Genomic DNA, 15,623 nt, shown 5'->3' on the forward strand with positions numbered 1-15,623 from the left:
GTATTACAGTAACAATTTCATTTGCGCACCAGCCATTCAGCTGTCAGCATGACCAGTGCTCACTGCCTTAGGTTATTCCTTATCTGATACTAAAAACCTGATTGGTACACAAGTGATAATATAATTCCTTAGAACGTAATTCTTGAGGAGGAGAAACCCATCCAATATAAGTAAAATCTGTGTCTTGAATGCTTTCTGCCTTCGCACGCCACATCATTACACCTTTGAAACCTTGTGCTGCTTCACCTAACGCATGGTTTATACAAACTCACAAATGCTGTCTTTGTCTCAAGGTTCTGAAAGCAGGTGCCACCTACCTATAGACCTCTGCTCCCAGCCAATACAGGAGGGCACAATTAGCACGGGACAGTCAGGAACCAGTGGTGGTGTGGTGGTGGTGGTGGTAGTGGTGAAGGTGATGTGAGGGTGACGTGACAAAAGATGAGTGGGCATGAGGTGATGGCGAGGGAAGTGGGCAGAGGAGAAAAAAAAATGAGGCACACGGAGCACGGAACAGGTGCCGGCAAGGCAATGCACACGCATGTGAACTCTTCACTGTGGATCACAGCACGAGGGAGAGAAAAGAGCAGTGAGTGTAACTTGCACAAGCTTGGTCAGAAACGACGAGGTTTTTTGTTATACTCAGCCTCAAAGGCCTATGCAGCTGATAGCTTTGCCAAAAACAGTTTGTGGAGAAAACGAAGTATTCAAGAGAAGTATTGAAGCAGTGCCACATTTTTTGCCTCAATTCCACAGCACCTACAGTTTTACAAGCTGCTATTTGTAATGGAACAAATGCCTTAAATATTTTAAGAGTGATGATTGTTTAAAGAGTAAATAAAGGCTGTTTAAGTATAATGATTTGTTACCCTTCCACTGCACTCGGATTTACAAAGGCCTATTTATTTATTTTATTATGTGCCTTGAAGATTTCAATAGCAGTTCACCACACATATACCGCATGGTCTGTTCGATCTCAGCATAACTCTAAGCATAACTCTCACCATAACTCTCCCCATCACATGTTAACAGTGGGAGACTGCATAAAATAGGGTGACGCTTTAAAAAAGTGGGCCAGAGGCTTTTTCTTGCCATTTCACTGAGCAAGTTGGCCACAACTTCCTCTGTAATTGAGAAATGCATGCCCTTCCAAATGCAGTAAATGCAACGAAGCATTCAGGTTACCTCGAGCAACACCAAAGCCACGCTTGCACAACATTGGTGGCTGCATATCTCTTCGAATCACCTAGCAAAACAGAGCGTCCATAGATAGGGGCAAAAATGTATGCAATGGAACATTTCGTTTCACTTACTTTACCAGTCAAACAGAGAGTTGCTTTACCCCTATTCACAGAACAACAGTTGTACCTCAATATTTCAATATTTGGGTCCAAAAAAGTTGCATATTTGCACGTGTATACAATAACCATAAACTTGACAAGGGCACTGACTTTATTTCTTAAGCACTGAGCAAATACATTACTACAGTTCTAATATATTCAAACAACGATGTGACCCATGGTTCGACAACACAAGCCTTGAGCTTGGAAAAACTGAAGTCGCAAGCATAAGCACTTGAAAGGCAAGTGCCCGTAAGATTATTGCTCATTCTATTGGTTTGTTCTGCTTCGCTCCTCCACACTACTCATTAGCCCTGCTACCCAGGAAATGAGTTCGGCCAGCATTGCCAAGTTCTCACCATTGCGTTTTTGCAAGACTGTCAATACTAAATATGTAAAGAAGTTCAACAATATGCTAAGGACAGTTATTGATTGGCCTTCTTTCCCATCTTAGGTGCACGGTGTTTCAAGCCAAGGGCATTGAAAAGGAGTACATATGTTACATTTGTAGCATCCCAAGTATTGCAGGAAGCAGATGGTACGCAGGTCCTACACCAGACCAATGTAAGGCAAGTACTAAGTGATATTAGACATTGGTCCAGCAATAGATAAACAATGGTTTGACAATGGGCCAGAGTTGGTTTCACATGCAGGCTGCGCTGGCTGTCTCAAGTAGGGCTTACATAGGTTTTGCTTTCAGTTCTACTTAGGACAGTTTCCTAATGTATTGAGAGGGCAACATTTAGACCAAAGAATTGTTTTTAAAGGAACTATACCAGTGCAAATATGGCAATCTTTTGAACCAGGGTAAGAACCACATGTAGCTACAGCACTGCAGGCAAGCACATTAATGTTATGGGCAGCCGAATTCTAAAATAAAGGTTGCGGGAGCAAGGGAGAAGGCCACAGTTTACAGATTAGGGACAACACCGAAAGCCATGCACTTGTCTAAGCAGAGGTTCTGCGTGCAACAGCTCGTGACATGGCAGCAATGGCATTCTCATTATTCATTCAAAGCATGTCGTGTGTGCAGCTGTCACAAGCGCCGCTCACTAAAGTTGCTTTTCTGCTCCCGAGGCATGTGAGGCGGAATGTCATGCTTTGCTTTCAGAACCTCCACTAATGCATGCTTGACAACAGTCTGGCCTATCAATGGACCCTGATATAGTTTCTAAAGCTGTTGTTGAACAAGCTCGCTCAACATGGTACTGAACTCAGTAGTGAACACTGTAAAAAGCATGTGCAAGGCTTATAAAACTTTCAGTAGAACTCTGAACCCATGGCAGGCTTCCAGTTCAACATGACAGTCACATGGGAATTTAAATAACGGTAGACTGAGCGCTGTCTTTCAACTTACTTTATTTTTTTTAAATTCACACATTTGTGTGCGGCACATCTGTGCATGTTTGTGATAAAGTTAGCTGAAAGACAGCGAGTGCTCCATGTTTTTTCATACTTGCATGTTTGTGTAATTCTGTGCTGAAGCCTTCCATAGATTTGCAATTCCAACTCACCCAAATCAGTGCCTTTTTAATAAACTTTGAATGACTGCTTTTGTGATGTCACTAACTGTCAATACCATAATGAGCACAAAAACTAGCCGGCACCTCTATGAGGTGCCAAAATCTTCTGAACATATATATATTTTTTAAGTACGAGCTTATTTTTGACTGCGCATACTTTTCATTCACCTCAAACCACATCAGGGTCTCTTCAAGGAATGTCCAGTGGAATAAAGAGCATGAATTAATCCTTACCTGTTAGCACACAGATTAAAATAAATATGCCAGCAGTGCACAAACAAAAAATTAAAGACTGACACAACTTTACACAGAGCTTAAAGCAAGAATGAAGCAGCCCTACTTTCATTTCTTGTTCCACTGGAAATTCCTGCCAAGTATATAAGCTGTCTTATAAACAAATGTCACATACATTAAGAACCCCAATTATGCAGCACAGCTTCGCGACAAAGCTGTTTCCGAGAAAGCTTGAGTGTGTTTAATAGAGCTTGTGAGAAACCATAAATAGCCAGTGCAATCAAACAGCAGGCACCTTCCACACACCACAGCAAGCCAGCTTCTTCACGTGATGCAAGTGTAACAAATCAGCCCTGCTTATCCCCCCACAATGGGAAGATGTCCTCGAGCTGACATATACGCCAGCGAAATGATAAAAGGCTTTACGCAAGAACGGAAAATTTTCAAAACTACGTGCAGAGTGGTGGACTACTAGTGGATAAAAGGAATGGTGAACTTTTGTTTCTAAAACTTTACCAAAAATCTAATATCACAGACTCATTTTTTATTGTTATATATCAGTTCCTTTCGTGCTAGAAAAGTTTCCAAAAGAAACCCAGTGCTGGGAAGAGCACATAACAGCTATTGCTGCAATACAAACAGCAGAGTCCAAGACAGCCCATCCCTGCACAAAAATATGATGCAAGCTATACAATAAGCTAGAATTTCATCCCACTTAGCAGCACAAATGTCAGTTTTTTTTTCACACAGTGAACGGCACATTGGTAATAACGTACACACTCCACAGAATATTTATTGATATGAAATGCCAATGCAACATTTCAGGAATGCTTAGTTATTGCTCATATGTTGTGGATAGCCGCACTGTATAGGGAAGCCAGCTTGCAGGCTGTGAAAGATGCACAACACACAGCAGCGATGGCATGCAGAAAAACATTCAGTGCACACTTTTGCATATCAAGTGTTTCAGCAACAACTTTAGGCAATTCTTAAACACACCAGAGTAGAAAAAGATAGCTTGGTTTTTCTACACACAATTCCCATTGGTAGATACCAGAGGTAATACGATAATCGCTCGATCACTCTTTAAATATCTTATACTTATTGATCGACTTTTCAAGGAATTGCTTTATAGAACACAGTGCAGTTATGAAATTGCACCCAGTCAGTGCTTAGACATGCCCACATAATAAGAGACAAGAGACTAGCAAAAGTTTTGAAAAATCCATAATGCCAGACTTGAGGAGAAAAGTGCTGGCATTCTGCTTAATAATTTGCGAAGAAATACTGCTTCCACGTTGTGGGATAAAATTATGCAAGACACCAACTTATTTCATAGCAAACATTGGGGACCAATATCTTGAAACTACTACAGTCGAACCCACTTATAATGATACCGGTTTTAACAATATATCGGTTATAACAATGAAAAGCTGTTGCACCGTAAACTTTTGTATGTTTTCTATAGAAAAATAACCCGCTTACTACGATGTCCCCATGTCGCATTATCAGTTATAACGATGAAGTCTGGCTGCTGGGTGCCCGTGCCTAAAGGTAATGGAATGCGAAATCCTTGAAACGAAAAAAGAAATGTGAAATGCGAGCCGCTGCACGATCGCCCCCCACCCCAACTGCCACCGCGCGCTTCCCTCCATGAGAGACGCACCAGCCTTCTCTGCCGTCGCCCTTTCCACCCCTCCGAACACTGATGGGCTGTGCCCATAGCTCTGCACCGCGCCACCCTCCGAAACATGAATGGATTGCCCAAACTGTGCCAACAATGCTGCCGGCGCTGCTCCCAAATTGATCGCTGGGCCTTCATTCTGTGCAATTATGCTGATTAAGTCGCTCGTGCTTGTCTTTGTTCGGTGCATCGAAATCGTTCCTGGCCACCTAGCTTATCAGCCTCGTTCCGACTCGCCGCCGAAACGGAACATGGCTGATCCGCCCACTGGTCATCGGCAATGCACGGCGTTGCCGGTGAAAAGAAAGCACACTGCTACAGATTTGGAAACAAAGTGTTTCTAACCGATGAGACGATCGTCGTGAAAGTGCTTGCATCAGACTGCGACAGTGATGGCCACGATGGCAGCGCTGATGCGGTAGGGCAGGCTGCCTCAACATTCTCTTTGCGGGATGTCCTGCAGGTGATTCTGTCCCCTCATGGGCTTGTTTTAGCGAGGGACCTTCCGCTTCACTACATGGAGCCCATGGGTGCCTTGGAGAAGGATGTCGGCAAGCTTTGTGTAAATCAAGCAAGGCTGACGGACATGCGGTTTTCTTGTGCAAGCCAGTGGGACGTACGTGGTGAGATGCTTGTGGCGATCTCGTCCCAGCATTTCTTCTGGATTTCTTAAGCTGAGATGCTGCCGTGGCAACCTTCTCACATTTTTCAAAAGAAACCTTTTGGGGCCACCAAAGCGATGCCTCGGCGGAGCTCATATGTCACTTGCCGCCCGTGACCCCTGTTTGCAGTTGCTACAGCAGTGCCATTCTTCAATGCCGACAGCTGCAGCTTGTTAACAATACGAAATCGAAGCACCCAAAAAGCACAGTTAAACAGTTAAGTGAGTCAATACAATCAGAAGTCAGACGGAGAAATGTGGTAGGAAGGAGAACTGGCCTCCCTGCCATTACAGTTTCCTCAAAACAGCTATGCGATCCCCCACTTTGATTTCTTTTGTTCATGCAATCCAGTTATAACAATTTTCGGTTATAACAATGGAATTTTAGTGGCACTTGAATATTGTTATAAGTGGGTTCAACTGTAGTAGGATTCCTACTATGTGGACATGCCTCAAATACTGACTAGTACCACTTCTTTTGTCGGATTGTCTTTATTAATAGTTAATGTAATTTAGTTAAATAGTGAGTTTATCATGATCCCCACATAATTTCTGATGCCCCCAGCTGCTATAAATCTTGACCAGCAAAAATAATGTCTCAAATTCTGATGTTTAATCACTGCAGACAGTCATTGCTGGGACACTTCGAATACCGATTGTCCTATCGTTTGAGCCAGGTTATAGGATAAGTTGATGTATGCTGCATGGGCCAAATTTAGGCAGTATCGTTGATGGCTGTCACATGCAAATTCAATTAAATATTGATAACGGGCCAGACAGTTAGTGCTAATCAACTTCCAAGCATCAGACATACATGATAGGTTTCAATTAGAAAGTTGTAAGGCACCAAAAAAAAAAAAGGAAAGAACCACTGATATCAGCATTTTTGAAACGGCACCTAGCTACAGAAATCTGGCTTCAAACGCTGACCATGGTTTACTCAGTGGTTAGAACAGCTAGTGTCCACTACTCAACTAGTTAACAGTAGTATTCTACATAGCATCACAAATACATGCATAATAAAATGCTTTTCTCTTTCTTCTTTTATAATGGCTCAAGCTATGCAGGGGAAAACAACAACATAGTTTTTTCATGTAAAACTTGACACACGAGGATACTGTGCACTCAAGATCTTAACGCAGTTTCAGAGCTCAAGCAACCAAGCATGACTTATAAAATGGGGCAGGCAAAAAAAAAGCTGCTTTGATAAGAAGCCAGATTCTAAAGTGAGCAATAACTTAAGTTAAATTAGCAAAAACTAGCCAGATAATCCACAGTGGAAGATTGGTACTTTCAGTTAAAAGCGCATGGCTGCATTATAACACCACGAAGAAGTGGTTGTGACCACTTCAACTTAACAGAGACACATTACCACAAAACAAGGCAGTTAAACTTTCAAGTGAACAAAAGTAATGCGCCAAAGACCTGACCTGGTCGGCACTGGGAGAACGGCATTGTTCTTGTTCACCAGAGTTGTTGTCACAAGAAGGCAGTATTGCATTCCGTTTGGGTGATCGGGCAATTCTTTGGTAAGGGTCAGACGAACCTGTGGACAATTCAGACACACCCCTGAGAAAGCGGCCTTACTGCACAGCTCTCAACAGTCACCAAAAGTAGTTCCCTAGAAAAGCAGAGGCTCTGGTGGCATCACAGCAAGGGATGTTACCATTTTCACCCAATGCATATTCAGCAGTACCATTTCCCTAATTAATGGCTCTGAGCAAACACTTGATGTATTCCATACCACAGCAGAAAGACACCTCAGTGTGGACAGATGCAAATTTCTTGGCAAGCACACAAGACACACTTTAATTTTTTAGGTATTACAGGAGAAAAAAAAAAGTAATCTACCAATAAGGCCTTGATTTTGCTTCAGTCTTTCATGATACGTTACTTCAGACATGACCTCTGCTGTGTTCTTCCTCTTATTTTTATATCAGTCATATTTATTTGCTAACTATACACCATCAATGCACAGGGCACTAGTGCTTCCTTTACGGAATCATTGTTCAAGTACACTTTCTGTCTCCGTAAAGTGCATTACAGGAACACCACGAGCACAAAGAAAGCCCCGGCTGAAGCATCTATTGCCACCAGCATAAAGGTGATTGTTTCCAGGTGATGGTCAGTATCATCATCGTCTTATCACTCTCGTCACAGCCATCGTATTCATGAAGACAATGGTGATAAACGTACTATATCTACACAAATACAAGATGACGAGGGGTACTACAGGTGGCTCTGGCAACTTAAAAAATAATATTATGGTTATAATGTGAACTAACAACCATAATTTGCGACAGTATCTCTGGGTCTCGAAGAGGGCAATTTATCACAGTGTCATGCATGATCCACTACAATGATACGCATTTGTGCAGGACTGTTCTCACATACACAAGAGCATGCGCAGGCCTGCATCACAGTAGTGTATTGCCCATCATGTTGAACATTCTGAAAGGACTACAATCATCACACTGGGGACCTGATGCAGGCACAATGGCACAGATGCACTAACGAAGATGCGGCCGTGTAGACATGCGCAGCAGTAGTGGCGGCACTGATGATTAATTTGAATCTGAAATCCAGATAAGGTTTCATTAAAGTGGGACCACAGTATGGCTACTTTGCGTCCTCACCCGTTTCCCTTTCATAGCATTTAGTTGTGCACTCCGTTCCTCAACGACCCGAGTTCGATCCTCCCTATGTGCCTCTGTGTTCTAAAAAGAATCCAGAGAAGTTGGCTTTTCCGAACGGCTTAGTTGCCTAGTGGTTGAGCTAAAATTTGGGGTTAAAAAAAACCTTGTGTTATATGTAAAACATGGCTTCAAATGTAACGCAAGGTGCTTTCTCGAGGTGGTAATTAAAGAGGGAAAAAAAAGAGAGAGAGAACTCGCATTACGTTCGCGCAAATATGGTACTTGCCGAGTGCTTTAGCGCAAAAATGATGAAAACTCAAACACATGGCATGTTCTTGTACAGCACAAGCCAAGAGAGGACAAGAACTGCTGCAGTAAACTACTCACCATACAAATCGGGGGTACCAAGGTTTAACACACAGGTTTTCGTACAAAGGTCCACAACAACCAAGCCACACTCATTGCCATAGGCTAGTCTGCAAGACAAAAAGGAAACAAGCACACAGATGGTTAGACACAAGAAAGCAAAAATACAATGACACTGACTTCAGAATCTACAATGCTCTTCTATAGCACGAAACAAGATAGTTATGATGTGAAATAGGTTGTACTAGACACAAATAGCAGCTGTTGTTTACTATGAAAAGTTTGGTAACCCAGACATGGTAAACCCACCCACAGAAAACCCAAGCACAGTTAACCAATGCACTGTAAAGCCACACACAGTAAACCTGCCCACAATAAAACCATAAGTGGTAAAAATCCACACATTGTAAACCCACACATTGTAACACATTTGGATGTTAGCATGGATCAAACAGCAAATGTGGGTAACGAATACTCTAGTTAACTAAAAATATTTGATACTCTAGTTGAGAGTTAAAAAATAAAAAGTGAAGCAAGTGGGGCCAGGAGTGCCCTGAAATTCATAGAGAAGGTAGCTGGTGACCTATTAGTGATTGAATGTTGGCCAAGGGAAGGAAAGTGCAGTCAACGGCAGCAGAGGACTAGATGGAGCATTGAGATAAGAAAATTTGCACGCATAGGTTGGGAAGCAGTGATGCAGGACTTGTAAACTGAAGATCACTGTAAGGTACCTTCATCCCACACAACTTCAATGGGTTGATGACAGTAATGATACTAACAAGACAATGGTGACAAGTTCTACATTGTTCTACAAGCCCTGAGCTTATTATTTTTGTTGAGTCACATGTAGTCACTTGTTGCAGTTTTTCAGGCAGCGTTATAGCAAGACTCCACCGTGCAAGCAGGCAGGAGTAATGTACAGCAGTGAAACGCACAGATTGTACGTAGAGTTGACGCTGAGAGAAGTGATGTGTCCAGGTGTCTCCCCCCGCACCCATGGGAGCATGCACACCAAGGATGGCTGGAAGCCTGTGCCCCACTTCTGTGGGCCCGACTTGACGTTCAACGAGGTGTAGTTCTCCGAAGCAGCCTGCACAAGAGAACCGGCAAAGCACCATTATTCCTGCTCAACTGTGAATTGCAACATACATCTGCAAGAAAGTCACCTTTGCGATATTAATGTTTTTAATCTTTTGGTCCCCATCACATCTTCATACCTGCAAACCTGTGAACATCAAGATTCATAAAGACCTCGAAAAAAAGAAAAAGACTACGAAGGTGAGAGGGCGAAATAGCGCGCATTGCTTCCTAAAAGGACATTTAAGGAAAATATTAAGTAGAGTTAGATGGACAGATTATTCATCTAGGAGTCTGGTATAGTCTTCTGTGTGCCAATATATCACTCTGTTGCACAGAAAATTGCTGCCGAAGGTCCCTCTGCCGCTCCTTTATTTGACCTGCCCACACCAAAACGGACGAGTTGAGTAGTGTAATTTCCATGTGACCTCCATTTACGTCACCCTTCTGTCAATCAGGCAGTGCTTACCTCACAGGAGAGGTACCATAAGCACCAAAAGTTGGCCAATTTCATAGGTAGTATATTCATTGTTGGGAAGTTACAAGCAGCGCAAGAAAACACAGACAAAGGGGCTGAGAACAGACAAGACCGTGTTTTTTCTGCATTTTCTTGTGCTGCTTGTAACTCCCCAACCATGGGATACCATAGTCCACTACAGGTGGTGTCACTTCACCACTTTGAACTTTCATTTTCTCACTTACAAAATCTGTGGAATGACGAATTCATTATTAAAGTACTCTAATCTTTCAATACAGCTTGACTTAATATTTTTTCCTTTAGTGTCCCTTTAAATATTACCCCAGGAACATACCTTATGCATGACCAGGACATTGCAGTATTATGTGGCATAAAGGCAAGTGCACAAGAGCATGCTTATTGAAGTACAGTAGACCATCATGTGCACATGATGATGACAGCTTATACGTCTATTCCTACTGACACTTTAACCCTTTCAAGGTCGATTTTTTTCGCCCAGGGTCGATTATTATTATTATTTTTTTGCAGATTTATATTCTTCAGAGCGACCTATTTCGAAAAAAGTTTACCATATGTTTCTAGGGTGTTGTAAAGTGAGAAAAAAATATTTTGCCTTGGTATATGTACTGTTTATTCATGAATAACAACAATAAAAAAAGAAATAAACTTATAAGAATTAAAAATTTGATGCATTGTTATACACATAGTTCAAGGCTTAGAATATGTGCACACGAGAATATTTCGCAAGTCTCAAATATTCCTGCTCTTACACTAACATTTACATTCATAGCATAATCGAACTGCATAGCTGGGCGCACTCAAGAAAACTGTGTCGTTGTGTGCCCGTCGCAAAAGCAAAACGTTTGACAAACTTCTACTAATCTTCATCTTATCACCAACCAGAGGCAATTAGTTTTTGCGAGTCTCCAAAAAAGGAAAAGCATGCACGGCGGCATCCTTCTCATGTGCGCACCCCTGTGAACAATAAACGAGCGAGTAACAGGCGGTCACCCTTTGAGCGATTAGTAATGAGATAGCCATCACTTTTGCGAGGCCAAGAAGCTGAAACCGCCCACGGAACAAAACCCAAACTAACCGTTGCCCACCCGCGCGCACACCAATGCGCGAGTGGTAATATATAGACACGCCAGAGCAAACAAGCCAGGCAATGAAAACCAAGAGAGGGAGGCGTGAGAAAAAAATTCCCTGTATTCCCGCATAGTGGTAACACATGTCAGGAAAGAAAAAGTTGGGAAATTGGTGCGCTTTTTAAACGTACAGTTGGCACCGTAAATATGTGGCATCGACCATCTTGGACTTGTTCGCGGCGCGGTATATTTACGTCATTGACCCTGAAAGGGTTAACGAACTATGCATGTTATGACGCAGACATAGAAACTGGAAACCCAGGCACTATAAACATTTCCAGCCATGGCGTTTCTGTGTGCCTCGTCCCCTGACCATTGGTGTCTGCTAGATCACGGAAATTTAGTGCTGCTGTTCAACTGCAAAAGTCGGACACAAGCAACTAAGCTAAATTAAAAAGTATGGTTGTATGGGCCAGTTGGTTAGATAGAGCAATGGTGGTCTTAGAGCTGGAAGACATGGAAAGAGCATTTATTTCCAGATAAACATCATATTTGTAGGCCCCCACACCGAAGAGGCCCAATCACCGTACATGAAAACCAGCTGTTTCCAGGAACGCAAATTCACTTGCAGTCAAAGCAACTGAAGGGGAACTGATGCAGTTGTCAGTGGCCCTCGCTATCAAAGCAGCTTCAACAACTTCTAGCGTACCTTTTACATTTCTATACAAAATAGAGCACTTCTTAAACAAGGTTTTACATCCACAATCACCGCAATGCACAGACACATGACAATGCCGGTATAGGTTCAGTTTTTGGTTATGTTCTCTTAACCTATCATTCAGGCAACTCCCAGACTGCCCAATGTAAACCATCCCACACAATAATGGAAGGTGATATATCACATTCTTTACACATGACACAAGAAGGGGCCGATAATTCTTTTTACAACCTCTGTGTTTTTTGGCAAACGGATCTGTAGCACTGCATAACCTGAGCAATTTCTGCAGAGCAGAAAATACTACATCTACTTTAACCTTTTATCTGTTTCTTTAGTGCGTGTGATATGTTATGCAAATATGGCACAACCGCCTTTTTCATGTTGTCACGACTGTTCATGTATGTGCCATTCTGTTTCCTTAACTAAGCTACATTAACTTAACTACTTTAACTAAGCTACCATATTTATTCAAATCTAGGCCGACAGTTTTTTTTTTTCTTCAAATAATCATATTCCAAACTCTAGGGTCGGCTTAGATTCGAGGATTTAAAAAACGCGCCAGTTTTTCATTGAAACTGCTAAATATGGTGCATAGCTAGTGCCATCTAGAAAAGTCAGAATCGCAGCCGCTACTAGCCGTGCCAGTAGTCAACCGTACACAAGCGAGGTTGCCATTTTGACCTGTGTCGTGTCGGCCGTATCAATGTGCGGCATGGTGTTATTGTGATGGCACCAAGCAGGAGATGCCACTACAGTGCCGCTTTCAAGCGAAAAATTGTGATAGCCGCAGAGGCAGCGTCGAACCTTCAAGCCGGGCGGGTCTTCGGGGTCGATGAGAAAAACCTCCGTCGTTTGAGGGGATGACAGCAGCTTTTTGCATGCGTCGCAACGAGGATGGCATTTAGCGAACCAAAGAAAGGCCGTCACCACGAAGTGGAGACAGTTTTGACCGACTTTGTTCGGACACAGAGAGCAGCTGCCCTTCCAGTGACAACAGAAGTGCTCCAAGCAAAAGCTAGGGAACTTTTGAGGGAGCGGGGCCTAACGCCAAAGGATTTCAAAGCCAGCCGGGGCTGGCTTCAGAAATTCATGAAGTGCTTCGGCTTCAGCCTCCGACGTCACACTTCATTCACCCAGAAGCTGCCAAGCGATTTCGAAGAAAAGCTCATTGCATTTCAGCGCTATGTACTGCGAAAGAGAGAAGTGGCAGGCTACAACCTTGAGCAAATCGGCAATGCCAACCAGACGGCTGCGTATTTTGATATGCCAGTGGCGTACACCGTGAATGAAAAGGGTGCCAAGGAGGTTAAGGTGTGCTCTGCGGGCTACGAGAAGCAGCGCGCAACTGTGATGCTGTGCTGCACAGCTGATGGACATAAACTCCCTCCTTATATGATATTTAAAAGGAAGACACTGCCTGCTCGAGAAACTTTCCCAAAAAATGTCATTGTGCAGACAAATAAGAACGGGTGGATGATGGGTGCGATGGTGGAAGAGTGGGTTAAGATTGTGTGGCGACGGCGTCCAGGAGCCCTTTTGACAAAGAACTCGCTCCTTGTCGTCGACCCTTACCGTGACCGACAACGTGAAGGCTGCACTCGCCCAAGCGAACGCGGACCTCGCTGTCATACTGGGCGGCATGGCCAGTTGCAGCCACTTGATGTCTGCATCAACAAACCTTTCAAGGATCGTCTGCAGAAATATTACATGGACTGGTTGACTGACGAAGACCACATGCTAACAGCAACGGGCTGCATCAAACGTGCATCGCTATCACAGCTGGCAGGCTGAGTAGCTGCAGCGAGGGACAACATCCCAGGTACTTTGATCGGGCACGCCTTTAAAAAGTGCAGCATATCTAATGCATTTGATGGTACCGAAGATAGTGCACTGTTTGAAGGTGACAGTGACAAGGAACACAGCGACGAGTCTAGCAGCGACGACAACGATGAATGAGCTATGCACGTTCAGATTCAATAAATGTTGTTTGCATTTTGTGAACGCTGTCCTCGCTTCTTTTGTTCGGCCTACATTTGAAGTGATATACATATTTTTTTGTTGGCTTCGGACTTTAGAGAGTCGGCTTGGAATCGGGGTCGGTCTAGATTCAAGTAAATATGGTAAATGTTTGGTGAACTGGTTTGCATTCATCACTGAAAAGCAGCACTACAGACAACACAGGTACAGCCCTTGAAATACCGCCCCATCGCTACATGTTTCCTTTTTTTTTCCCTGCATCGTCTATAGCATTGCTTTTCAGTTATGAATACAAGGCACTAAGAGGCCAGAAGAGAGAGAGAGAGAATGTGGGCAAGAAATTCATACTGTGTACCCAGTTTAGGCTTCCTTTCACCAGTGCCTAATGCACCACCACTCCTCTCTCTCACTTTTTCTTTCTTACAACACCATATGCACAGAAATGTGACTGTGGGTGGCCCTTGCCTTTCTACAACCCTCTTCCAAGGCACTGGGGCAGGAACTCTGCTGCGAAGATTGACGTTGATACTCGCACTCAGGGGAACAGTCACCATCGTCATCAACCTCATAGAGAATCGGTGTCTCGAGAACCTGCACGGAAATGCTACATGCAATGAGCACTGTTGAGATAAACAACCTGCTTACGTTCACTTTTTAAGAAAGATTCCAGTAATGCTATAGCCATAGTAAGAGAACAGAATCAACAATATGTTCACAGCTTGAAAAGGATAAACACTACAACTACTTAGCCTTCATCATGTCTACACCAAGCAAAATTGAATAGTAATAAGGCAACATTTCTGTCGAGGTTACTGCGGAAATGTGACCATAATGTTAAAGTTTATAGATGGCTGTGAAACCTTCAGTAACTAAACTGTGTGAACAGCAAATAGTGGCCACTGCTCTTTAACTTCTTTCACCATTTAGCTGATTTACATAAGCCTTGTGCACCGTGTCCAGGCATGGCAAGGGCTGTACTGCAGCAGTTAATAAAGAAAGTCGGGTTAGCTGGAAATGTGTATTATTAAAAGTTTCCAGCACAAGAGTAAGGAAGGTTGTAGAAAGCAATTCTGTTTTCTATCCTTTCACCTTTCCTGTTTTCCACTAAGCACTGGAAATTTTCAATAACGTCGCTGTATCGCATTTTGTCTTAAACTTCAGAAGAAAGTGAAGCACCCTCGGCAAAAAGGCCACTAGCCTCACATAAGGTGCGAGCGATGAGGAGAGGAAGGGTATCAATGCACAGACAGAATGCAGACACAATCGGCACTTAGGCAGTGCAGTAAGGACGGCTGCTTACTGTGGAAGTATTCATGCACACACACATTTAGAAAAGTAACAAGCATGGTAGAATGAAAGGAGCTGCAAAACACACTGCGCACTCACGTCCACTTCCACAGAGGCTTCCTGCTTCCTGAACACAAACACAATGACGTAGAAGCTGGAGCCAGCCACAGCCAGCAGACGACTGTCTGCACAGAAGGCCACTTTCTCCACAGCAAAGGGGTCTTCATCCTGCACTTCCTGACTGCCACGGTTTTTGGGCTTCTCAAACACCTTGGAGGTCTTGAGCCGGTACAACACCTGAAGCGTCACTGTAGGCACAACAACAGAAATCGAATGTGGTTTTAACAGTGGGCTGAATACTCCAAATATAGAATGTTCGAAAGTATAGGTATAACTAAAGGAAAGCACAAAGCATGGAAATACACAACATAGCATGATAAGAAAACAATGGTTCTACTGAACTTATTTCTATGTATGGCATGGATACAGTTGACATTTTATAATTCACAAAAACCTGGGAGGACTATGGAGAGCTAGTAAAATGGAGGCGGTCA

The 15,623-nt window shown here is 43.2% G+C and overlaps 1 protein-coding gene across 5 annotated transcripts in view; it reads right to left on the bottom strand.

Moving 5' to 3' along the window:
- Tomosyn (syntaxin-binding protein tomosyn) overlaps positions 1–15,623 on the bottom strand; it is a 62,586-nt gene that overhangs the window by 24,279 nt on the left and 22,684 nt on the right. For 3 of the 5 annotated variants that reach the window (XM_075695732.1, XM_075695731.1, XM_075695730.1), the window contains exons 15-19: positions 15,169–15,377; positions 14,248–14,373; positions 9,380–9,534; positions 8,466–8,554; positions 6,873–6,988 (exon numbers count right to left, since the gene is read on the bottom strand). In XM_075695732.1, coding sequence (XP_075551847.1) covers positions 6,873–6,988; positions 8,466–8,554; positions 9,380–9,534; positions 14,248–14,373; positions 15,169–15,377 — 695 coding nt within the window. Of the gene's footprint in view, positions 1–317; positions 328–6,872; positions 6,989–8,465; positions 8,555–9,379; positions 9,535–14,247; positions 14,374–15,168; positions 15,378–15,623 lie in introns of all 5 variants that reach the window. The other 2 variants (XM_075695734.1, XM_075695733.1) reach the window with 1 other exon arrangement.

Source organism: Dermacentor variabilis, chromosome 6, assembly GCF_050947875.1.
Source record: "Dermacentor variabilis isolate Ectoservices chromosome 6, ASM5094787v1, whole genome shotgun sequence".
Lineage (NCBI taxonomy): Eukaryota > Metazoa > Arthropoda > Arachnida > Ixodida > Ixodidae > Dermacentor > Dermacentor variabilis.